Raw genomic sequence first — 26,886 nt, 5'->3', positions numbered from 1 at the left:
TCCATAGACTCTCTGTTTAAATTGGCTCCACAACTGGGCCGGGCCTAAATGAGGGTGAAAATATGAGCTTCTTGTGCCTAAAGTAGCCAGTTGTCCACTTATGGATCTTCTTTCATTCTCCCTCTCCAGCTCTTTTTCAATGTGTACCCCCAATTATGTGCGGATTGTTTCCCTGCTTTCTCATCATTAGCCTTGTCCGTCACATGGAGATGAACAGACGTGAGAAAATAAGAACAAGGGGATTTTTTTTATTTTTTTTTTTAAGTGTGTTGATTTGTTTTTGTGCACACAAAACGCAGGCTGAAAAATTAATAAAGTGAGTTAACGGCCAGAGAAACTACTGTTGAGACGTTCCAGACTCTCCACTTAATTCAAAGTGGCAAAAATCAATTTTCGACTCAGTATATTTACACAGCTTCCGCACAGCACCCACATAAAAAAGTAATGAGTGAACTTTGTGTCCGAAAGAGACGGGACAGAGTGGGAAATGAGGCAGGATCATAGAGATTTATGACATGTCCGTGGCCTTCTAATTAGCATAAAGACTGGACCGGCCCACTCAAGCAGAGAATTAAAAAGCCTAATGGTGCTGTCAGCCTTCCCCTCTCGCTCTCTCTGTTGACTCGACTTCATTGCGCTCGCATCCGTCTCCTCTGTGTTCTCGCGTTCGTTTATGAAGGAGGCTTGCGCTGATGCAGATTAATTGTTGGCGATAAATGGATGCCGGCTTGTTTGTAATTGTCTCTCAGATGGCTTGTAGGAGACAGAAGAGGAGAGTCGAGAGACACAATGACTGAGCAGTGTTGGGCCTCATTAAACTGTGCTGGCGCACCTCATGTTGTGCTTAACAGGGATACTTTAGATTTGACTTTAAACTACTAATCCCACCTGAATCATGATGTCTGTGGCGATACTAGTGATTCGGCCTCAATGTGTTTAGACAAGCCATTTCCCCCATTTTTGCATTCTCTACCTTTTTTCATGGTATTTTTTCCCTTTGTTTTAGGTCTTACATCTGTGATATCTCACATATTGTTCATTGATTGAAATAAATAACATTGAATCGGGTTATCGTATTTGAGCTCGGGACAGGCCTTGTGCCACTCTAATATCAGTGTGGCAAAGCGTTTCTCGATAGCAGGATCATAAGAGGTTAAAACATCGCTTCGTCTTCTTCATCCATGACAGCTTAAACACACACACACACACACACACACACACACACACACACACACACACACACACACACACACACACGCACGCACACACACACACACACACACACACACACACACACACACACACACACACACACACACACACATATGCACACGATGGACTACACTACTACTCACTTAAACTTTCCACTTTTGCCCCACTCCTGCAACCTGCTTTTTAACCTCTCCTACCCCCTTGTGCTCTTCCTCCTCCCATTTTTTTTCTCCTTCCGCTCCTTCACTCTAATTGGTCTCCACTAGGTTAGTTTGGACAGGCCTATTCATCATAGCACAATCCTCAGAGACAAACCCTCAGGGATGGGCGTACAGCGATGGACAGACTCAGACGGGAGGGTGAGAGGGTCTGCCGCTTGTCAACCACTTCCTCATCTTCTATCTCTCCTTTAAAAGAAAAAAATAGCACCATTTTTCGATCACGTCATCGATGATCATTTTCACAGAGGAGGGAATAAATAAGTGAAAATAAGAACAAATATTTTAAAAAAAAATACAATTGAACACATTAGTAAGTGCACGATACTCACGGCTGACATTTGCTCCATGTGCTGTTGTGTGAAATGGAATGACATGGACCTAAATGCCTGGGAATGGGTAGGGGAGTGATATTAGCACTAATTTTTATCACTGGCAATGTGCACTCTATCGTGTGTGCGTGCGTGCGTGCGTGCGTGCGTGGCTGCAAAGGGCAATGAGAAGCATGTAACGACTGATTCTGTGTGGTCCAAATGTCTGCAGTGATAAGGTCAAACTCGATGTTTTTCTGCTGCCTGTGTGTTGGGCGGGGGGGCGTGCGTCCGTGCGTGCGTCCGTGCGTGCGTCCGTGCGTGCGTCCGTGCGTCCGTGCGTGCGTCCGTGCGTGCGTCCGTGCGTGCGTCCGTGCGTGCGTCCGTGCGTGCGTCCGTGCGTGCGTCCGTGCGTGCGTCCGTGCGCAAGAGTGAGCTTGAGCGAGCAGTTTCTTTTGACTATTAGCTTGATGGGAGTTTTTTCGAAATCATGATTTTTTTTTAACACAGTTGTCTCGAGAAACAAGTTTAGTTCCGTTCCAACACTCACCAGTCAAAAATTGAAATGATCTTTTCCAATTGAAAGGTCTGGAAATATCATTATTGTACTGCAAAAACTTGTTCTAATCACGAAGAAAATCAGCACGCTTTAAATGAATGTGTAAACAATATTGACATAATTTAATTAAAAATAATTTCACCGTTTTTGTCACGCTGCATCAATTGGGCAGCGCGCGAATGCTATTTTTAGACCCATAGCCGCCTGACGTCACAGGCTGAACCTACTTTGGCACAACACCGGAAAAGGGTCAACATTGAAGCGCGTCTGCAGACACCTGATGCTGCTTGTTTTCTACCGGTTTATTTTGTAAAAAAAAAAAAAAAAACATGCCAAGTAAACAGTCCTGCAAAAGCAGCTGCAGACGTAACGACCATCCACATATGAAGGATGCATTATTTATTCGTTTTCCAAAGCCAATAACTCAGAAGGATTAATGCCAAAGATGGGTCAACTTGTGCAGACGTCCAAAAGAACAGTTGAACACCAGCGAGGTCAAGCCTTTCATCTTCATATGTTGCAAATATTTTGTCGGGGCCAGCCGGGCCCCTTGCCTGCCAGTGCTTGCCTGGGAAGAAGTAAGTCATTTCGATTATTTTCCTTTCTTGTTTGCTTGATTGGCGTTTGGCCCTACTCACCTGACGACAATGAATGACGAGAAAAAGAATGACTGCAGCAATTGTTTGGACCTGTCTTGTCAACCGCATGTTGGTTTGTTTATTTATTTATGTATGTATTTATTATTGCTGTGAGATGTATGACAAGCTGTAAGTAGCGGGTTGTCAAGTTTTGATCTATGGTTGCAGACTGAGAAAAGTACCAAGACCTAGACCATTTGCAAGCGAAAAGAATTATAGTGGTGGACTCAACAAATACTGATCTGGACACAGCAAACATTGTTCATCTTATATACATGCTTTTAGCACTAAGTATGATGTCGTATAACTTGCAATAATGCCGTTGAATGGCCATTGCGCTGCTCTTACTGACCTTGGCCTTCCATTGATTTGATCACAGTGATGAATGCATGATTTCATGCTGTGTTCTCGCCTACTCTTCTACATGCGTTGTCAGTTTCGCCTGCTCTCAGCTTTCTCGTATCTCCTGATGATCGCTCCTTCTTCCTCGTTGGTTCATTCGCTAATCAGCCAAGGCCCAATTATACTTCGTTGGCCCCCACACCTCCTCTCTTAACGGGGCTCTGGAGGGCCAAAAAGTACACATGCTGATTGACGTTAATTTGCATGACTCCTTGGCCTCCATGAGTACCACTGTTGTCTGTCTTCTCATTTGTAGAAGAAGCACGGAGGAAAAGGAGAAAAGAGGCTCGGGGGTTTGGAATGTCATATTATGTAATCTGGAGTGATTAAAGTGGGGAGATTAAAAGTTGGAATCAAACTTTAACTTCATGAGTATGAGTTGGTAAAACACTCATAAGTTAAGGTAACAAAAGCAAAGGTTGAGGTCAAGAAAGTTGACACCGTCAGCATTTAGAATCTACAAGTTCTTTGCTGTTCCATGGACTTGTTATAAGCCATGACATCATCTTTGAACCGGAGTGGATTGGAGCTAAAATTTAAAAAAAAAAAAGAGTGAAAATTATGTATGTAAAACAATTTATTTTTAAATCATAAAGTATACACACAAATAACACATTATTTGCTCAAAATTCTCCTTTTCCACTATTTGTATTTTACATTTCTCACTGTTTTCCTGCTCCACACAGCAATTGGCACCACTCACAAAAAGCTGCTCTGAATAAATAAAAATGAAAGATTTGATTAGCTGGATGTGTTACAAGGCACCAGACTGGTATATTTTAAATCAGACTACAACTACCATAAATCCTATAAAGGTTGCATTGAGTATATTATAAGTGCTCGCCAAAATGATCTAACAATAGATTAGGGTCTGTAGGGAAAGGCAACTGGGTCCAGAGTCAGGTTGAAATCATCCTCCAGGCCCCATGCTATCCTATGTGAAGCTTAATTGATTGGCTTTAGCTGGCAAGGACCCAAAAGAAGATCACACACACAAATGCCCACCTCATTTTTCTGTTGTGGCATCTGGGCAAGCGCCCAAAGTGCGGCCTTTGTCTCAAGCTGGCTATGTGCTGTTTTTGGTGTTGTCGCCATGTCACAGCTAGTGTCCTATTATCACCCCTTCCCTGTGCGCTACCCCCCCCCCCCCCCCCCCCTCACACAGTCACACAACCCCCACCTTCTTGTTTCCTCCACATCCACAGGAGGACAGAGGTGTGTAGATTGAGCCAAAAGCCAAGAATAGAGCCACGGGACACCTCTTCTTTTGGATTACAGAGGAGAAAAGCACACACTGAGTGCAAAACACCCTCCCTCCATGTCTGTATGTCTAGACTAAGGCTGGGAATGTGTCAAGGAATGTGACATTTACACCAAAGGCTTGTTTTTGTTTTTTTGTTGTGTTTTCTTGTTGCACCAATGCACTCACACTTCCCCTAAAATTATCACTTTTTTTTTTATTCTGAAGGACCAATAAAATTATGGCAACTATTTACAAATAATTACTTCTTCGTTTCACATTACAGGTACATAAATGGAATAAATCACCAACAACAGTCACTCAGGTGGACAGATGGACAAATACACAGACTGAAAGGATGCATCAAAGCAAACTGTCAGTGGGTAGTTCACAGTGTAAACTCAATGCCAAATGAAAATAAAATGACAATAATATTACCATTATAAATTTACAAAAATAATATAACATATCTACTATTTATTTCTACTTTTATGAACAACAATAGGGCAGTAAAAGCAAACGGCAAAGCAAAAGGCGAGGTCTCTGATATATGATATCTTTGGCAAATTGGCACTGCAGTCAAATACATTCAAATATTCAGACAACACACGACACACAAAAAGAGATAAAACACCAAGTTTTTGTTTTGCAACTACTAAAAAAGTGAATAGAAAACATACACATTTTCTTAAAGAAGCTCGTCTTTTACGTCCTTTTTTTTTAAATCCTCCCCCTTCTTTGATATTTGAAGGCTTTTACCCTCTTGGAAAGTCTTGTGAAACATTTTTATTTGATTTTATTTTATTACAAGAGTTTCGAACAGGCATCACAGGCTTTGGCGAACGTTACAGATATGTTGTCGTTTGAGAATGGTGTAAAACTACTTTGCCTTGTTTTTGTTACTTAGCGATGGGCATTTGAGTACGTTTCCATGATCGTCAATTTCTTCAATACGATGACTGAACTGTCAATCAATTCCACTCGACTGACAGAATTTGTAATGAATGGAATTGAATCAACTACGATGCCTCTTCCCAATATAAACATCTCTCTAACACCCCAGATAGGAAGCCATGAAGTGAAATAAAGTCCATATTATTCTACGAAAGGCCACAGTAAGGTGAAAAATCCTCCTCTATTTTTTTGTAACACTCATCTTATGTGGGCTCTGTCTTGTTTATGAATAAAATTAAGACGTACACAACATGGCTACACTTCACTATGAGATCTGTCCAAAGCGCGGTTCATATCAGCAAGCAACAAACAGATTGTGCCACTAATTGCTGTCAAAATGTGATGCCGAAATCCCCTCAGGTTTTATATAAAGGCGGCGGCCATCTTCATGAATTCATGTTGAGGCTGCACGCGCACGCAGAGAAATGCCAATAAAGAAAAAGCTCATTTGCCTTGACTGTAATAAAAATAAAATAAAAAAAAACATCACGTCGGGGGTCTTAATGGTGAGAGGGGAGATCATGGGACGCAACTTTTGCCATTGAAATGACCTCACTTTGGCGTAAAAAGCCTGACTTTTATTCCTTTTATGAATTTCTGACAGGGCAGCGAACATCGCGAGTGAACTGACTATTCAGTCATTGAGAGAAAAGTAGGAATAAGGATTAATAGGTTGTCCGGAGAAAAGAGGGAGAAGGTCACGAGTTTGAAATACAACAGAACAGTTTAATATTCCTAATCCTGGATGTGTGGTGGCGCTACAGGAGGGGTGAGGAGATATGATGAGATTAGAGTTGGGGCGAGAGAAGGCGGATGAGCTTCTGATGGCGCAGCAGCTTTGGTCTCCCCAGGGGGAACACTGGGGCATTGGGGAGGGGGGGGTCCATCCCACCCAGCAAAGGACAAAAGGAACGGGTGTGTTCTTAAATCTAAGTGCCACCCACAAAGACTCATCCCTGCTCAATGTCATGGCTGCCATTGGTGTGGGCCAATGAGGGGCCGCTTTCAGCCAGTGTGAGCCAATTAGGTCATAGCAATGGCAAGGTGTGCTGTGTGGCTATGCTTTTGTTGACAAATAATCCTGTTAACGCCAACTCAGTTGGGGCCTCCTCAGTGCTGAGGCGTCTACAAGTGAGGACAGGAGGCACCTCTGGCTTCACCTCCACAAGGAGAACGGCCTTCGATCGATATGGTAGAAGTGTGTCTGCACGTGCGTGTGTTTGTGATGTTAAAAAGATGTTCGGCTTGGATTAAATCAGCAGATATGTGTTATTTACTTGGTCCTTCAATGTATTGCAAATCGTGGTCACAGCGAGAACATTTCAGTCACAGTATTTTTTTCTCGTAAAAATGAATAGTTCCAAATTTGTAAAATGTATAAATAATATATGAGTAAATAGTTTGATTATGGTTTATCTTTAATGATATGACATCCAGTGGCGGCGCTAGAGTGAATGCTGCGGCGTTACTGCCTCCCCCCCGAAATATGTCCTCCCCCCCAACTACCAGGCCAGATAACTGACTTGTAGGTATTTTCCAATTTTCTGGGAATTCTTTTCCACGTGCCTGATAGGGAACATATCATAAATCTTTTTCGTTTTCTGAAAATGTGTTTGTTCAAAAAAAATGTGTTCTTTGTTTTGTGGACCCCCTGACCCCTTGACCCTTCCTTGACCCCCTCAAGGAAAAACTTTACTGCTAAGAACTGACTGAAATGTCCTCTTTGTGGCCGATGTAGGACCAGGAAACACGGTTAAACTCCTGTGTCCGTCCTATTGTAGTTTCCAACTGTCTTGGCTTGTTTGGAATTTTTGTTCAGGATGCTTGTTTTTCATGACATGCAGTCATGTTGAAGGGGGTGTTAAAGGCACTGTCCTCCTTTTCAGCTGGTGTGGTTCAGGTTTAATAATGCCTCAGAAAGATCTAGAAAAAAAAGACAGAACTGAGAAAAGGCTTCTGCTTGTGGCGTGTGTGCTGGCAGCACAATAAGAGAGCTGACAGGAGATTTTTCTTTGGAGTTGTGCACACACAATTTTCAAGGTCTACGAATACAAAAGAATACGCTGGATTCTTATTTCCAATCTGACGATTAACAAAGACTGAAAAGCTAACACTGTTTAAACATTTTATTTGGTGCATCCAATTGATCACAGTAGCAGTGAATTGCTACAATGAAAGACCAAAAACCTCTTTGTAATTGAAACCCCAAGGAATTTTATGATTCATCATGACTCAAATCTAAATTTAAAATGTGAATAATTGATATTTTGATGTGTCTCTTCTCTTTCAGCCATTGTGGTATATATTTTGTAGAATGTAAGACAGAAAGCACATACACATTATTGAAAAATTTGCCCATGACCACAGACCAGCATTGTGGTCTTTGCCCATTGATTTCAGATCCATGTTGACAGGCCAATAAATCTTATACCGTGTCTACCCTGGGTAAGTGATAAGGCCTCAACCCTGGTGTCATAAATTGTCACAGCGCAGAACTAACACAGGAGACGAAATAAAACCAAATATTTCTTGTGATCTTTTTTACCCCCTCAAATGGAAAACAATTTTGGGATGTCAAACATCTGAAGGCTAAGCAATTAAAAGGTCAAGGATAACAAGCAAGAAGTCCTACATTGAATAAGAAAGTCCGAAAACAAAAATGGCGCCTTTAACAGAGTCTCTTTGTGCTTTTGGAGATAGTCAGCCGATCCACTGCGGGGGGCCATCTTTGGGGAATTTAAAGAGACAGCACAGGAGAGAAAGACAAACAGAGAGAGAGAATGATGGAGAAAGAGAGAGAAAGAGGGAGAGAGAGAGAGGGGAGAAATAGGGTTGTCACCACTTCCTGATTTCTTGACTCTTTATGAACTTCCTGATTTCCCGTGTCTGAGAATAAGCAGGAAGTACTTAAAATGGCTATGGACTAACTTCTTTTTTTTTTTTTTTTTAAACAAGAAAACCTCAGTCGGAACACATTTATAAACAAACAACCGTTCTCATTTTTTTTTTCTTTTTCAAGATTTTACTGCATCATCATCATCACTATTCTAGCACAACACATTATAAATGGTTACAGGCATTCACTCTCATTGCAGAGTGCGGCGCAGAAAAGCCTCTCAATATATTACTCTTTCTCCACCATTATAAATAGCTCTTGATGACTACTAAATTTTGGCGGGGTAGGTTGGATAGCACCTTCCTGGATGGTAACACTCCCTGTTTATGTTTGGTTGGGCCTCATTTCAACATTGTCTGTATTCATTTCACACTTGAGGTCTGTGCTTTGTCAGAAAGGCTCACCCTTGTCATCTATTTTGTTATTTTATTGTCATCTAGGGGTGGGGAACCCATCTCAGGCCAATTGGGTTTTCATCAGGGAATCCTGCTAAAAATAGCAAAATGCATGAAATATAAATGAAGGAAGATATTTGTATTATGTTTTATGATCTATGAGAGCGTGGTGAACGAGCTGCTTCACAGTTCTGAGGTTCGGTGTTCGAATCTCGTCTTCCTGAGTGGAGTTTGAATTTCCTCCCTGTGTTTGTGTGAGTTTTCGCCAAATACAGAAAATTTGCATTTTAGGTTTGAAGACTCTAAATTGTCCTTAGGTGTGCTTATGAATGTGAATATTTGTCCATGTCCGACCTGATCTGTCAACCACGTGATTTTTCATGTTTGTAGATAAAGTGATAAGTTCTTTTGATTTGGGCAGAAAATCTGTGCTGAAATCTGTTTTCCTCAATTGTTATACTGTAGGCATGACTAACTTTATCATTATCATTTCAATCAAATCTCTTCTCGACGTAAATTGAACAATAGCAATATTTGGTTTTCACAACTTTTCTTTGAGTTCTGTTGTCTAAAAAATGTATACAATAACCACAAAATGCAGGTAAAGTTACCAAGAAATCTATCAAAGTGATTATATAAATTTGACGATGTAGCCCGCAAGAAAAATAAATTTGACACCTTCCAGGTGCACCCCAACTCTCGCCCTAAATCAGTAGGGATAGGCTGTGACTTTAATATGGATCTAGAAAACGGACGGCTGGATAAATTCTGAACAATTGCAGATAATTTGGGAGCATTTTATTTAGCTGGTGGTCCAAATCGAATGCTCTCGTGGCCCGACATGACTCGCGGGCTGTAGGTTCCCCACCCGTGTTGTAATCCAAGAGGCTGGCATTAAAAGGGTTTGGTCATATAAAGTTCTGCAAGTTGGATTGTCTTTACTTCAGCGTGACATGGCATAGAACTTTGAATTGATTGACCGCTGGTTTTTAAACAAAACAAAAAAAAGCGTGGTCTGATTTTGCTCTAGCCAGGCCATGCTGTATCATCAGAAAAAAACAAGAATCCTAACCATCACACAGTCACAAAGCAATTAGCCCACAAGATCACGTTCAACCACGGCTTGCGGATATGTCTCTTGTGGTTGAAAACAAACACAGCCACGTTTTACGTTGTGGAAGGGTCCTCAGAGTTGCAAAAAAAAAAAAAAAATGTACGTACTTTAAAATGCACGGATGGAGCCTACCTGTCGCACTGCGTGTCCTCACAGTAACCTTTTTACAGGCTGGCAGTGCGTAGGTGGGATTCAGTGGCAGTCCAAAAAAGATTGACAATTGTCAAAATGTGAGTGGTCCGTGCACCGGGGGGTTGGGGGTCAGGCTTATTGAACTGAGCAGTGCTGGTGCTATCCTTTGGCCTCCCTCCTTCCCTTGCCGCCACCTCTTCTCAACGGATGCAGTCAGTGGCGGTCGTACGCTGTGGCTGTGGCCGTGGCAGCGGGTCCCGCCCCACGTGATGTCGCACTGTAGTAGTACGGCGACCCTGAGGTGAAAACAAACGTGGTCAAACACGTTTGCTTTGTCTCTAAGAATAACAAACTATATTGAAAACTCCCCAACTGTTATAAGATTAACTCAAACACGAACCAATCACACAAGTGACAGTCAAAGCGGACACTCAGCTCTACTACTCCTTCTGATCCCTTGAGTCCATTCATTCCATTGGGAAGAGGTCAATTCGATAGTGGAACCTGGCAGATGCTCTTGAACTCTTTATCTGAGATGCCACACATACACACACACACACCGATGTCACATCCATCAATCTCGCTGGCTGTGTGCTGTCAGGTTATGTCCACAGTCCAGGTAATCTCAGGAGGCTCTTTGGGGAAGTGAAGCATTAAGCCGGTCTGACAAACTATTTAGTCTCACTCATGACTTCAGGCTCCCTCGCTCGCTCGCTCGCCATTTATTCCTTACTCCACTTTCTTTCATTTGTCACCTTGACTCTCACCCTGTGCCTCATTATGGGAGTCTATTCCTTTTCCTTGTCATCCACGCTAAGCCCCTCAGTGTCTCTCAAAGTCTCTAAAGTACTTTTAAATTGTATTTTCTTTCCTTTTAAAAAAAAAAAAATTAAGTTCTACACCTACCTTGCATCTGTCCCGCCTGGCTGTTAAAGAGACTGGAGGAACAACCGATTTCAGTACCCAAGATGGAGCCGTAATCTTGCTGAAACACTGGGGGGGAGAGGAAAGGAGCGAGAGGAGGGGAGGGGGGGAGTTAATGAAGCAGTGAGTAAGCAGAGCTTGACCCCTGTCTTAATTGTTGCACATTTAAATGAAACCACCAAAATGGCTCTCTGCTATCAACTTGACAATGACGGTCTCAATCACTTCCACTATGTAAAGGTCTGTGTTGGTGTTAAAAATGGGTTGAACTGGCAGAATCATGTTCTGAAAGGTAAAAGTGGACGGAAAGTGTGTGTTTTTAAAGAAATGTTGCCAATAATCTGGATTCTCTTCCTCAAATAGAAGTTCAAAATGTCAGGCCCATGAGAACACAAACACAATCTTTTCCAGGTGACACTCCATTAAACCTTGAACCTTATAGATATGTACAATATTTTACATATAACTTTATGGCGAAACCTACCTAATAAACTGGGGTTAGGAAATCTCCAGGATTCATTGTATGTGGAGTACTGTGGATGGGAATAGGGGCTTCCAGAGAAATCTCCTCCTGAATAGGGAAAACAAAAAAGGAAACAGCCATTAAACAAATTCTCCAATAGATTCAATATGCATGCATATATGTTGACACGACACAAAAACAAAGTCGATTTTCACGATAATCGGTTGTTAAAAGTGGATGATAATGACAAAAAAAGAATTTGGCCGTGCAGGACTTAAGAGACAACATGGAAGTTTTCTTTGCGGTTGGCTTTACAGTATAGCAGCTGGGAGTGAGCGCAAGCCGTGCAGTGGATGATAGCGTAGCTTTTCTCCCTCATTTACTACCTACTGTCTGGGGTTTACTCATTCTCTTGTCTCCGCTTCAGCCTTTCCTCAGTATTTTTCTCCCTCCTCCCCCACTCCCGACCTGCCTGCATGGCTACAGTTGGTCCGTCACCCTTCACATCAAAACAAGATTCTTCCTCATTTCTTCTCCTCCTTTTCTCTCTCTCCTCACCCCGTTGCTGACTTGTTCATTCTTTTTCACTCTTTCTTTTCTCTCTCCTGAACCCTCAACTCCTCCCGGGGGATCCCTCTCCCATTGCTGACAGTCACAGACCCTGGTGCACTCCCCCCCCCCAACACACACCCGATACCACCTCCATCCCTCTCGTTCTGTCGGTTCTGCCTCAGTGCTCTCCAACACCCCCTCTGAGTGTCAGCCCCCTGCTGCACCGAGAGAGAGAGTTAGGGAGAGAAGAACAGAAGAGTTGCTTACTTAATGAAGGTATAATATTAAACAGGATGGACAAAAAGAGGAGGATAATTTTGCCGCTATCAAAAAAAAAAAAATCGCAGAGGAGCAAAGTTTTCAGGAGCTCCAACTCTGTTCGGAATGTTTATGTAAGTCGACTTTGTTAGAAAGTTAGCCACTCGACGTTACCCACGAGTACAAGTGTGTGTGTGTGTTTGTCTGCAACTGTCAGGTGGGGTCGGGATGCGGTCTCCATGGCATCCTCCCCTTGTCATCACCGTGGTGACGGCAACATGTCAGGTTGTTTAGGAGACAAGTGTGTGGGAGTGAGGCGAGGCGAGGGGAGGGGAGGTAAGAAGGAGAGATGAGGCTCGCGGGTCTCCCTGGTGTAGCGCGGTGTCAAGGTCGCACACGCGCTCTGTCAAAAACAAACGCGCGCACACACAAACGGCGCACAAGTGAAGACGCTCCCAAATATGCTGTCAAACCTGAGGACAGGATGGGGTGAGCGCGTGGGGACAGGGCGACAGGGTTAGCCATCTTGAGACGTGCTGTTCTAACACGTCCACTGAGACTCACTGAGTGTGTGTGTGTCACAAACTAAACGATTGGGCCTACACTAAAACAAACACTTGTAAACAACATTATTTCAACATTTTGGTTTCATGCGCTTGTTCCTTCTTTTCTTTCTTTGTCAACCCCTCAGTGAAAATTTGTGAGGCTGCAGGAAGGAGCAGCGAAAGCAAGCATAGCGGCCCAGGATTGAAACACAAAAGCGGCCAAGAAGGCAGAGTGGAAGGGAATGAATGAATTAGTCGTGGGTCACTGGTGATTCTCATTAAAAACAAATTACTAATGTTGAGGAGGGACAGCTGTGCTACTGTGGCTGCTTTCTAATGATACACACACACACACACACACACACACACACACACACACACACACACACACACACACACACACACATGGACGGGCCACCCCACTGGGAGCACTGTCAGCCGTAGCATTGGCAGACAAAACAAGAGGAAACGGCAACGCTAGATGAATAGCCCAAAACACCCACATCCGCACATATCTGCCGAGATCCATCCTCTGAGATGTTTGCCATGAGATGTAGTGCAAAGTCACGAGCTGCAAGTACCTGGTACCATGCCAGTGAGCGAGGGGGTGGAGTAGCTGCCCTGTCCCGTGGGGGGAACGTGAGGAGGGTAGCCTGGCAGGGTGGTGCTGGCAATGTCTCGACCTGCAGTGAACAACACAGAAATGCCCATCAATACTCGACTTATACGGTCAACAGTATCGATATAATAATAGTATCGGTACTTGGTATCGGCGCGTAATCAAATATAAGTGATTCCTCACTGTCTTTAAATGAAAGATCCATCCATTTAAAAATCGATTAGCAAACACATTCATTTTTGTAAGCGTTCCTACTCAAACTAATGGTCAAGAAAATAATCTGCCTATTTGAAATGCCGATTGTCTTTTAATTGTTCATTTTATTGACTCAGTCTTTCTGTGTCTGGCTACCACTAACTTAGTATCCCGAGGTATGTCTGTAGCTCCTTATTGCCGCCCCCCCAACCACCATTTTCTGCCAGCTATTAATTCATAAACTCATCCCATCCTTTCCGTTAAGAGTCAGAACCCCCGCCCCCTTCGACTGTCAGAAGCTGGATAGAAAATATAACCGCAATAGACTACATGACAGTGTGTCGGCCCCAATCATTTCTCTCTGTTTGCATCATGGTACGAGTGTATTTATGTGTGTGTGCAGAGCAAGCCACCCATTCATCATCATCATCATCATCATCATCATCATACACAAACGTACCTAGGCATGCATCAACAGCCTCCCGCACATGCATTTATCATCATCATAAACAGATCACATGCTAACTCCATCAATCCCATTCACTTCCCCTACACTTAACCACAACTAGTTGGGAATCTCAACGTTAAGATACAAACGTCACAGGTTTAAGACAAGATAATAAACAGAATCTAATCAATTTTTCATACCCATTTGTTTGTTGTTTATCCAAAGACGAAGGAAAATCATTTTTAAATTAATACAGTTGTTTATAATTAACAAAGTCCAAGCATAATCAGAAGATGGAAATCGTCCTGGCAGTTTTTGAATTGGATTTGAACAAAAACAGAACAATTTGTGTTAAGATAAACCTTTGTAATTGAGTTGAGAAGTAATGAAACTGACAAAAGGGAAAGAAATGAAATCAGGACCAAATGTACAATTCTTTCATTTGCTTTCCTATGCCATCCATAAAAAACTGCATACGCAAATTTTTCCTCTCCTCCGAACCCCTTCCTACTACTCTGTCCCTCTCTACCTCATCTTTAACGTCTCAGTGTAGTAAAGTTTTTCTCAGTGTTTGACGCGACAGCGAGGCATTAGCGCAGGCGGGCTGCTCATCCGCTCAGGGTCAGCGCACAGGGCAAGAGAAGGGGGGCCTAAGGAGAGAGGTTGAAAGAGAGCAGAGATGGACTCTCTACAGTCCGACTTAGAGGGGGCAGACAGGGCCACATCCTCGGAGGTGTGTGTGGGTCTGCATGTTTGTGTACTTGCGCATATGTGCCAGCGCTGCTTGATGTATCTGTTGTCCGCAGCTTTGCCGTAGAGGTCAGCACAACGTGAACAAGTCTACTCTGAGATCATAAAACTGCATTCCCTACACTGTTATATTTACAAAGATAACTTTATGAGCAATTTGTACTTGTTAGAATTGTTTTCATGCAAAATCAAGATGGAGCCCGGCAGTCACATGACCACACACAAAAACAGAAGCGAAGTGACTACATGAACCATGGTTTGTGTGAACTAAAAAAAAAAGCAGAACGCCCCTAGCTTCATATTCAGTCTATGTTCCATCCATCCATCCATCCATCCATCCATCCATCCATCCATCCATCCATCCATCCATCCATCCATCCATCCAACCAATTTTCTATAGCACTTATTCTATTTAGGTCACAGTTTTGCTTGAACCTGTCTTCGCTAACTTCAGGCAAAATGCAGACGATTGACCCGTGGGCCCATGCATAAGGGAAAAAGCTGACGATATACCCATGACCCAGTCTTCAATCCGTGCACTGAAGTCACTACATCATCAAACTCCACTTGAGATTTGAGAAGATATTAAAGAGAAACAAAACCCAATAAGCCATGCAGAATGCAACGCTTTCACCACTGCACCAAATGCGCAGGCATCACAGACCCTAGAGAGTGCTCTATTTTGAGGGAAAAGACAGTCAATGTAATGCATAATATTCCAAGCGTGTGTGTGTGTGTGTGTGTGTGTGTGTGTGTGTGTGTGTGTGTGTGTGAATATGAATGTATGCATGCATAAGCAGAAATGGAAATGTCTTTTTCCTATCGCTGTCTCTGCTCCACCAGGTAGTATTCCTCTGTGGTTTCGGACAGCCAAAAAGAGGCAATTCCCACACATCCCAAATTCCCAGCTCTATGATTCCCCTCATTACCGATGGGAGCACTGAAGCCTTGTCCGAGCGCTCCCCGGCCTACTCTTAATTAACAACTGCCTTTCCCTGTGTCCCTAAATGGAGACACGCTTTGCTATCTGTCCATCTTCCTTGCCATCCTTTCCTTCAGGCATGTCTCTCTGGAGATGGAAGGCACTGAGCTCTTTATAGACATTAAAACACTTTCAAAGTGTGGAGCCCACGGCGCAGCTCAAGTAGACTTTATAAGGATTAGGCTCCAGTATTTGGCACGTGAATGACTTTATTTCTTCATCTAATACGTGGATTAAACGTGTGCACTGGGGGTTTAAGCGTGATTGAAAAACATTGCGGGTAAAGGTTTTGGTGCATATTTAATAGTGTTTGCACAACTAAATTGTCCTCCTGTCACACTAACATATTGAACACACACACACACACACACACACACACACACATGCGTAGTACATAGTGCATATGGAAGTGTACTATCTCTTAAATGGATTGAAGAGACAGGGGCCATACATTAGAATCAAGTCAGTGCCACATTTACATGACATCAGTTGTGTTAGCTCGTCAATAGTAACAATCTGCATGGTCCCGTAAACCAATGAATAATTAAATACAAAAGTTGCATCCAATTTTCCCCGACAATACTACATTCGTGCAAATATCTTGCCGACGGTCCTAAAGAAAGATGCTGTAATTTAATGGAAATATTCTATGGCCCAACGTGAAAATATAACCTACACTGCAATGTAGTGACACATAAAAATGTTTACATGTAGGATATAATTCTCATTTTAGTTGACAAGCGCGAATGTTCCGATGTTTCCCTTACCTGGAACTAGTGAATAGGACTGTGGGCCGGCCACGCTGCCTCCTAATTCCGCCCCGGTGCCGGGATTGGCCAAACTGTTCTTCATCTCGTCCAGTCCACTGGCTAGCGAGGCCATGGAGGAGTAATCCGATGTCTGGCGAGAAACAGAAAGTGGAAGAGGAAGCTTAAAACATCATGACGTTATCTGCTAACCAGACATGTAGAGCGCATTTTGATCCTGCTGCATGTCATTGCTTGCTTTTTCTGGACTCGGCTTTATGTTCAAGCACGCACACGCGCACACACACACACACACACACACACACACACACACACACACACACACACACACACACACACACACACACAGCAGCGAGTGTATTGATCTGTTTACAAAGACGAGGATTTAGTCTACAACCAAGTCCAACAGTTTATAACCACAGGATCAACTTGATGTTTTTCTTCATCCATCTCTACTGCGTACACACACACATTTCTCACATATACACGAGTACACAAAGCTTTTTGTCTCCCAAGAATAAGAATTGTGATCATTATAACACACATCCACTCATCTAATGCCCGATACAGAAACACACACAACCTGCAGAAAATAAACAGTGGACATGATTTTTGCACACCCACTTTAACCATTTATATTTTACCATTGGGTGCTTAGCTTGCCAACAATCTGCCAAATTTCAAAATAAAGGTACACCTACAGCTCAGTTGTCAAAAACAGCGATTGATCGTCCAGTTTATACACGCCAATCGATGGTCATAATCAACTGTTTATGAAGTCATAGCTGCCACTGACAGCCCGCTCCCTCATCTGCCAGAAAATGCAGACAGGTTGATAGATTATGGTTGTGTTCCCCAAAACTTGACCTATGTTTGACCCCACAGAATCAATTTATCCTCAGCTACTGATAATAGGTATGGACAGCATGGTCAGTCATGCACCGCAAGTGAGAAAAATAGCCAATAAACACACGATGCAGTGTACAAGTAATGTTTTCGCATGTTTCTCAAAGTCAAACGTTTTCATTTGGAAATAGATTAGGAATTAATGTCACAACTGGTTTAAAAGTTCCAGATAAAAATAGACTACTTACTCTTGAAAAGTTGTTAGTGTATTGTTTATTAATAATTCGATTAACTATTTTTAAGTGACATTAGCATATTTATAATGTATTAAATTATGAATGTGCATATGAATATGTCTGTGAGAGAGTATGAAGAATTTTTTTTAATAACCCGTTGGGGTCATAGTGGAGAAGTAAATGCGTGTCTTTGTGTTTTCAGATTGTAGACACAAACGACAGTGATCAGAATTTCTTTTTTGGGGATAAGGTGAACGTTTTGCAGTGACCCTTTTAATACCTCTGAATTTGTTTGAGCGTGTGAAAAGAAGTGTAAGTGTGAGCGTGTGTTTGTGCTCACTGACCTCTTAAACACCTCTGTGCTCGTCAGCACACAACACAACCACTGGACTGTGACCTGCCAAATAAGAGCTTACCCCGTACACACACACACACACACACACACACCTGCCTGGCCACTCTTTCTCTCTTAAGACTTAACGCACATTTTAAGCTTCCTCTCTTAATGACTCCCACCTCACCTCCCTGCTGCATTCATACATCACACCTGTATTATTTTTTTCCCCTCATTCCTGCAACTACCCCGACCGTCCCCCTCCCCTCTTTATTTCTTGGCTGCCGTCCGTCTTATTATAATAATGTCTAATGAGTCCATGTATCCATGTAGATTGTGGGGTGGAGGCAGCAGTGGAGAAGAAGGGGACTGCTGTGGTAATTGGCCATGATGAAGTTTGGCCAGTGGGGTGACAGGCCCGCTAAGGAAGATGGATCATTCTCATTCGCCCCCGTAAATGTTGTCAATTCTGCCGCTCACACGGCACCATCAGCCCTCATCAAAGAGGAGGGACGCAGCTGTGGGGGCCACGCAGGGATTTGGGGCTTGATGGTACGGGGGGGTTGTAAGGGGCAGGATAGCGGGTTGAAAGAAATGGAGGCATGCTGTAGGTATGAGACTAAAGTTTGAGACAATTGACTGGCAATGCATTTCAGCACCATGGAGAGAGGTCAGCAGTCACTTCCTAACCAAATAGGTACTGTATATCCTGCACAGGCAAAGTATCAGAAATGCTCATTCAATTTTGTCTTTAGGATTCATGCAGTGTGGGATCTAAAGGAAAATGTAAAAAAGTCATGTGACAAAAAGTAAATGAAGTCCTCGCTAATCCCGATTACACGCTCATGTATAAATCATATACACTTGGTATGTGAACTAATCATAAATCATAAATATCTGAAAATGTCAAACTAATCCAAGTATTACGTATGTACAGGCAGAATATTTGATACAATTTTTCCTACGGATCTTATCAGATAAAGTGTGATGTACCTAATGTTGAGTCTGGGAATATAGAACAATTTTATATATGGTCCCCTGGTCAAAATAAAAATGTCAGTAAGATATAAATATTTCAAAAGTGAATTAAAGATTGGTGACAGTCTAATGAATGAAAATTCATCACAGCACTGTGACATGTTTGCTTATTTGCCATTTGCTCTCATCAGCTATTGCTTTCTGCAGCTAGTGAGGTAATGCTTTGGATCTCACATCAATAAGTGATGAGCCTTAACCGACCCGCCGCCACACACTCGCACGCAAGCACCTTGCCATGTTGCAGGAGGACATTTGCATAATGGTATTTCCCCTTTTCCCCATTCGCCAAATTGCACCCCATTTTTCCATCTCTGTTTTTGTCGCTCCCACTCGCCACATTCTTGTGTTCTCCTGATGGAAAAAGGCTTGACTCTAAACAAATACAATTCACACAGATGGCCCGAGAAAGGGAACGGGAGGAAGGAAATCATCAAAACCAACGCAACGGGCCTGCATGGGAACGTCAGCTTGTCTTTTTTAACGCTTCCATGTTCTTAAATAATTGTTTTATCTTTACATTCTTGAAGACTGAATTCAGCTTTCCAAATTGAAAATATGAATAGAAACAAATATTTTGTCGATTTCCTGTTGGAAACCGGACAGGCAACGGGACCTGGTGTGGTATAGATGGGTGGGAGCTGCCATCATCTGAGCTGATTTATCACCTGACTAATGGGAAGTGATTGAAGGGAAATTCAAATGAACTCTGTCTGACAAGCACACGTGCAGACACACCCTCCGCCATGCGCCTGCAAATTAATTGTGCGGGCTTAATAGACGATGGTGAGAGGCAGAAAAAAAAAAGATAAAGGAAAGGATGGATGAGTGTGTTTTGATGACATAGGAAAAAATATCTGCTTCTGAGGGATGTGAGCAAATGATTACTTCTCAAATGAGATACTGTTAAAAAAAAAAGATACGCTAATTATTTAAAAGGAGAAAGTACAGGACAGTACATCCTGCATGATTGTTCTTAAAAATAAGTGTCTTGATAAATGAAATTCGTTTCGAATTATTAATTTATAATTAAAGGTAATTTAGGATCAAAAGAATTCAATTTTAGATTTATTGAGGTTGGTGACCCCTCCTATAGTCTTGTACACTGTATTTCTATACATTCACAGACTTCTCCTCACCTACATGCAAAGTTCAAAATCACAGTAAAGTCCCAAACTAACTTTAAAATGAAACACAACTAAACCCTATTTCAATGGCCTCTCGAACTATGCACACATTAAAATTGATTCCCACAAAGATAGAAAGGCAAGAACCTACACACACACACACACACACACACACACACACACACACACACACACACACACACACACACACACACAAAGATCACCGGCAAAAAAGAGGTTGAGCTGTGGCTGTCAGTGTTAAGCGTATGACTGTCAATCATTCCCTCTGGGAAATTCAGGCTGGGAAAGAAATGAGGTGGGGGGGGGGGTCCGTTGACTTGACCAGATGATAGAGAGGAGCGGACGGAGAGGGACAGATCGGAATGTAGACTTCAATGCGTGTGTGTGCGTTCGCTTGCACGTCTTTGTAATCACAATGCGGCTGCTAAAGCCAGTCTGACCCCAGGGCGACCCGGCGTTTAACAGGCCTGTCTGCCATCGGACCTCAGCGGCTTGACTTGGCTCAGAGAGGACATTGACCTATGAATCACGGGTATTATACTCTCGACTCAAAGTCTATAGAGCTACTTCAGCCAATCCCTGTCGACCTCTCGCCCTGCGCCACTCCACTCTCTATGTTGGTCAAAACAAAATGAATGGGTTAAAAAAGCCAACTCTGCCCTTAAGGTCTAAGGCTGTAGCCTATCTTGTGTTTCTACATGCCATGGACTCTACCAGTGTGTTTGTTCTCTTGCCCTTGACACTGATCAAGTCAATAAAAGTGAAGGAGGCATGTATTTAAAGGTGGGACAAAAATAATTGTCATCTTGCGACTTTGTCAAATGTATTTCCTTAATATCAACCTGAGCAGTGCGCTTTAGAAGCATCTGACGGAATACAAATGCACGCTTCTTGTTTGTTTTGTTATTACATCTGTCCATTCCACTCACATTTACATTACTGCACGGCTGGCAAAGGGCGTGAGGTCAATATAAATGCAACAACAGGATGCCGACACACCTTGACGCAGTGTCTTTTTGTTTGTACTCCATGCTGAATATTCCACAAGATGCATTCATAGGAAGGAAGCTCGCTCACCATAAAAAGCGGCACTAAATAAAACTAATTAACTTCACTTTAGGCTTGATCAGGGTAGCTAGTTGGTAGCAATCATTTTGTTTGAAATTGCATGTTGAGGTCTTTCAAGGTAGTCAAATGTCGGACAAACATTTGGGACTACATCTAATCGCGCTTGTGTGGGAATTTAGAGAAACGGAGGTATGGTCCGAAATGGCAATTAGATTTATTTCAACACCCTCACAAATCATTTGATTGGTTAATCTGTGTATCACTCTGATTGGTTGAGATTAAAATGCATACCAAAAATTCATTAATAGGAGAGGATGATATCGGACTTGATTGAAAATTCATTTTCAAGGTGCACGTTACAAGAAAAACTGGACTTTATGAAGCCAAAACTTGCTGGCTGGTTTGTTTCAAGCCGCAAATAGATTTTTTTTGGTCCACTTTCAAAGTAGTGCAGTATTTAGTCTGTTGTTAAATGCTCCTGTCTCTTCTTCACTGCTAGTTATGTAGCAGTACATTATTTTGCCATGTCTAGAGTTTTGTCAACAATGTAAACAAAATAAATAAGAATAGTAAACAATCAATTGTAAGGAATTATGTTGATTGCGCAGGATTAATTTCATTAGAACATTCAAAGAAATTCTCTTGAAACATGAACGAATCCATGATTGAGCGTTAACTCAGGTCAACTATGAGCCAAAAGTGCATCCCGAGTAGACAAAGAGAAGTCCTAGAGTTTTACTGGCCTGTCCCCCAAACTCTGCACTGTGCCACGCCCTTACCTTGCCAGGGTCTGGGCTCGCATAGAGGTCAGAGCTGGATTGGATGGGACAGGATGGCTGTCTGTCAAACAGGCGGTCCAATACCTCGATCTGCTGCGGCGAGAACAGCTCCCCTCTCATCTGCTTCCTGAGGAAGTCCCGCCCGCTGTGGCTGTGCCCATTGGCCAGCGGCGACTCCTGCAGACCTGAAAGGGGACCGAGGAAATGTCCATGTTGAGAAGTGCGCCAGACAGAGGCAATTTACAGGAGGGATATGAGGAGGGAGGGTGTTAGTGCTTCTGTTGTGGCTATCAGATTGGGAAATTTGAAGGAGGCGGGCAGAGAGAGGCGGCTGATAAAATAAATCTCTGCAAAAGAATTTAATGAACCTCAGCGGGATGATTTAAAAGCATCGATTGTGGAGAGCGCAAGAAAATGCTATACAAATGCAAGCCATTACCAGGCACACGCTGTCTCTCCTTTCTGATCTCTCAGCAGCACACCCCCTCTCTCTTCTCCATCATTCGGGTCGGCTCATCCATACACACCCCCCGACACCAAAATATATATTGCCGCCGTATCAGTATTAGACGGTGAGCTCTCGTATCCTGCAGTTATTGCAAGGCTGAAGGACCCAACGAGACAATTATAAGAACTCTGAAAAGTCGCGGCCCGCAAATGATTAGAAAAGGGAGAACCTGAGAAATAGAAAAAGAGAAAAAGGGGAAAGGTGGGCATGAGGGGATGAGGGTGAAAATCTCCCCCCTTATATTGAGACAATTCATTGCTCCAAACTGCTCCTGAGAGCCTATTTTAGTCCTGGGGTCACCGTGCGGGAGGGAGTGTGTTTGTTTACTGGGGATATGACAGACAGGGAGCCATGGGGGCTCGAGGAGCTTCAAATATTTCTTTCTTCCATTTAGACTGAAAATGAATTTGAGCAGTCTGATCTAGAACAGTAACAATTGAGAAAATGGTGCATTTTTATGGCCATTGTTTCTATTGCTTATGATAACCACGTACTCATGACCGTGAATGCTAAAATATGTTAATAGGAGGATGGCACTTACATTTCAGGGTTTCTCAAAAGTCAACAAACACTTCATTTTTTTCGATATCGTTTGGACAGACGTGAGACCATCGTTGTTTCTTTGCCTGTGGCTTACCGATTGACTTTAGAGTAGCGTTGAAGAAAGTTTTTCTGTCCCCCACTGATCTTCAGCACCATTTTTTTTCCATCAAACTAAGGTAAACAATGCCTCGATTATTAATGTCGATTAATTCGATAATCGATTTGTTGTCGATTAATCTGCTCCAACAACTTACAAAAGCATATTTTGTCTATATTTGATATAATAACTTTAATTTTTCACGTACAATTAATGACTGAAAATGACATCACAATTGCCCAGAGCTCAGGTAACAAGCAATCATGGCTTGGTCATGTGAGTGTTTGCAAGCTGAGCCATGATTGGTTCTGAGCCCTGAGCAACTGTGATGACATTTTCAGTCGACAGCAAGTGGCAAAATTATACATTATTTGTAGAGTTTGCAATTACTGTTGGTTTGGAGACCAGATGCTAACTTTGCAATGTCAAAGGTCAGTCTTACAGTCTAACAAACACCAACATCGCTCTTGGTGGCTCACCCTCACAATATAGTGTTGCAGAAGAAAAAAAAGAAGTCACCCTACCTTCAGTACACAAAACCTCTTTCATCTACTCTGACAAACACACTCCTTGATCATAATCTCTCGTTCTCCACACACAACCACACACGCACAGTTGGTGCAGTGTGGGTGTAAGGTCTACGGGTCTCTGGTGGTGACAGACCAATCAGGGTAGAGATAAAGCCAGTATGGTACTTTAGCCTGGTAACCCACGGCGACCCATTTAATCCTGTCGGCCGGTCCCCATGATGGAATTCAATTGATCAATCATGTAGCTCTGATGGCACCATTTCAGCCAGCTTATTGCTTTCTGCTGTCTCTCCGTCACTCACTCTCACACATACATACAAATAGACACTCTCAATGTTGGACCCATGCTTGTGCAACCACAAAGCATCAGGAGATCCTGGAGAAACAGCATAAACTACAAGTAAGAACAAAGCTTTGTATTTATGATGATCGATCGATATTGTCCATTCATCTGGATGAGGTTTGTGTGTGTGCGTAAAAGTGCTCGTGTGGCAGGCTGGGCGGGTGCGTCGCTTGATATCCGGCTGGTTTCATTGTATCCGTGGATGGCTAAAGAAACTCATTGCCGTGACGGGTTAAATCCTATTCACGGCTGGACACGCACACACCCGTGCACGCATGCACACAGACACACACAGCTGCCTCTATCTCTGTGAGTTTGTCTCAGAAGGGAAGTGTTTCTCTTCCTTCTTCTTTCGAGCAGAACAAAACAAACAATGAGCCATTATTGTTCTATCCTTTGCCCCTTTTTCCTCTACCTTCCGCCTCCTTTCCCTCTCTTACTCTCTGTGTCATTCTTTTCAACCACTGTTGAGATTTTTCAACAACCCACCAACATGGAATACGAAGACTGCTCACCTGTTGGACTATATAAGTATTGCGTGTGTTTGCAGGAGATACGTCCATGATGCACTTGACAGTGTCATCCAAAATCAACGGGTACATGCAAAATTACAAAGCTTCGTCACATTGTATAAATGTTTACCGGTACTTAGAGGCTGTGGAAATGGTATATTTTCATTACAATGTACGTATATAATGGCCAATGTTCAAATTGATATCGAATAATATAATTTTCTTACCACACAGAGCATCACAATACTTAGATAATGACAATCTTCTTTCAGCTTACTCGCATTTTCCTTGAATATAAAGTTGATATAGTTGTGACGTGGCCAAGGAGGGTGATTTTAAAAGTATAATCTACTTTGCGCCACAACTTAGACTTGATTTCAGCTGGTCTAAAGTTGAGTCTACTTTTAGCCACCAAATTGTCAGGTGTACCAGGGTCGTGTAAAAGCAAATGGCCTCACTCCGCCCAGCATGGTCTTAAGCTTTTTACAAAAGGAAGATCGCACCGGCACAAAATTGGGCCAGTTTTTATGAGTGCACGTACACTGTCTCCGAATGTAGAATAAAGCCTTTTTAGACCAAATAAATAAAACTGTAATTTTCCGTGGCATACCTGATGATTTCTCATGGGACACAAATGTGCGGCACAGTGATAGGGAATCCCTGACACAGACAGCACAAAGCCTGTGAATGTGACCTCACAGTGGCAGCTTGCATGTGAGTGTGCATGGCCTTTCCAAACTCCAGTGATCAAAGGTTTTTTTTTTGGCGGGGAGAGGGTGGGAGAGACTAGAGGAACTTGGGGTGAAGGGCAGAGACGACCCCCCCACCCCTTCTTCTGCATCCTCCCCTCTTGACTGAGCCACCTCTTGCTCATTCCCAGCATCTTTTATCCGGTAAGCTGTTGCATGTCACAGTGGATGCACATGGGGTTCAAAGGTCAATTTGCTATGCTGGTTTAATAATCCCACGAAAATTATTTAGTTTAAAGTTTTGTTTTAAACAAACAAAATTGTCTCATAGGTGGTTAAAAAGCGGTTTGTAAGTGTCACTAGAAAAACAACAAGAACATCGCACACACACATTCTAACACACACACCTTGTAAGATAATAGGTCAAGATACAATAGTCCCCTTTTGGCCCCACAAGTCAAGTTCTTCCATTCATTCGCATTCATCTACATTCTGCACCCCCCCAGCCCCAACCCCCTACTTCCCCTTGCTTTGGTTGGGGGGGGGGGGCACAGGTCATCAGGGGGCTGCACACTCTTCCTGCACACACACAAACACACACAAGTTTCTGGTGGCTGTTGTGTGCTAAAGTAGCAGGTGCAAACTAAATTTGAGCATAGGAAAAAAAAAAAGTGAATTTCCTGAGCACAAGTTTATTTCACTCCTAAATTGACGAGCCTGGAGAAAACCGAAATAGAACACAATCCTGGCTGTATGGAATTTGTTTTAAAAAGTAGTGGTGTTATTAGTGGTGGTGCTGAAATCAAAATTTTGAAAACTATTATTACTAATTTGATGTTTTTGTTGAGTAGCAGGTCTTGTTTTTTGCCTCCATTCATTCAAATGTCTCCCTGGGCCAATAAATGGATGTAAGACTGAATAATTGTATCCTATTTGCGTATGTCTATGTCTATCCATGTCGCTGCATGCTGTTCCTCCTGTCGCCCCTCGCTGTGCGCGTGTGTCATTATCCAGCGGGGGTTGCTCTAATGGAAGCTGTGATTAGCAATGCTGTTAATTAGACCACCGAGTCAACCGGGCAGACCTCTGCTGCAGCGAGGCTGGTGGCACAAACACCAACAACACTTCCTTCAGTGAAATGTGCCATTTGAATTTGAAAGTTCAGTCAAACAATCAGCATGTTACACATAAAGAACAGTGTGGAACAATAACGCTACTAATTAGATTACAGCGCTCGTGCTCGAGTCTGTGGCACAGTCGCGAGTGCACGTACGCATAATAGTTCATCCATACAAGACGACAATTATTATTCGTGTCAAAGAAAGACGGTCTCCAACTAAAGGATCCCAATTATGGGTCATTTTCACAGCAGATATTTGGATTTGTCAGCTCAACAATAGCATAGATATTCACTGCTACCCTAATGAGGATGGCTCTGTTGCCTGTAAATGATGTCTCTTTGACAGACTCCAAAACCGAAAGCTATGTGAACATAGAATGATGATAGTTAATGGACTGAAGAATACATGCTAGTTTTGGTGAAGCAATCGGTCGACTAGTTGAGGGCTAGATGCCACGGAGCTCGCCTTGCATTTCAGGTTGAAATCTGAAATCAATCCTAATCTGTCAACTATGAGGCAGAAT

At 42.8% G+C, this 26,886-nt stretch overlaps 1 protein-coding gene across 2 annotated transcripts in view; it reads right to left on the bottom strand.

Moving 5' to 3' along the window:
* Nucleotides 1–10,284: 10,284 nt before the first annotated feature.
* The window catches only part of pax5 (paired box 5), a 28,039-nt gene continuing 11,437 nt past the window's right edge, over nucleotides 10,285–26,886 (bottom strand). For both annotated transcript variants that reach the window (XM_085911800.1, XM_085911799.1), the window contains 6 exons: nucleotides 22,021–22,205; nucleotides 16,575–16,707; nucleotides 13,395–13,496; nucleotides 11,480–11,566; nucleotides 10,978–11,064; nucleotides 10,285–10,367 (listed from right to left, as the gene is read on the bottom strand). In XM_085911800.1, the coding sequence (XP_085767926.1) occupies nucleotides 10,285–10,367; nucleotides 10,978–11,064; nucleotides 11,480–11,566; nucleotides 13,395–13,496; nucleotides 16,575–16,707; nucleotides 22,021–22,205 (677 nt within the window). The remainder of the gene's footprint in view (nucleotides 10,368–10,977; nucleotides 11,065–11,479; nucleotides 11,567–13,394; nucleotides 13,497–16,574; nucleotides 16,708–22,020; nucleotides 22,206–26,886) is intronic.

Source organism: Syngnathus leptorhynchus, chromosome 5 (genome assembly GCF_054491065.1).
Source record: "Syngnathus leptorhynchus isolate UIUO chromosome 5, UIUO_Slep, whole genome shotgun sequence".
Taxonomy (NCBI): Eukaryota; Metazoa; Chordata; class Actinopteri; order Syngnathiformes; family Syngnathidae; genus Syngnathus; species Syngnathus leptorhynchus.
Note: the sequence above shows the minus strand (reverse complement) of the source record. Positions and strands in the feature narration are given on the sequence as shown.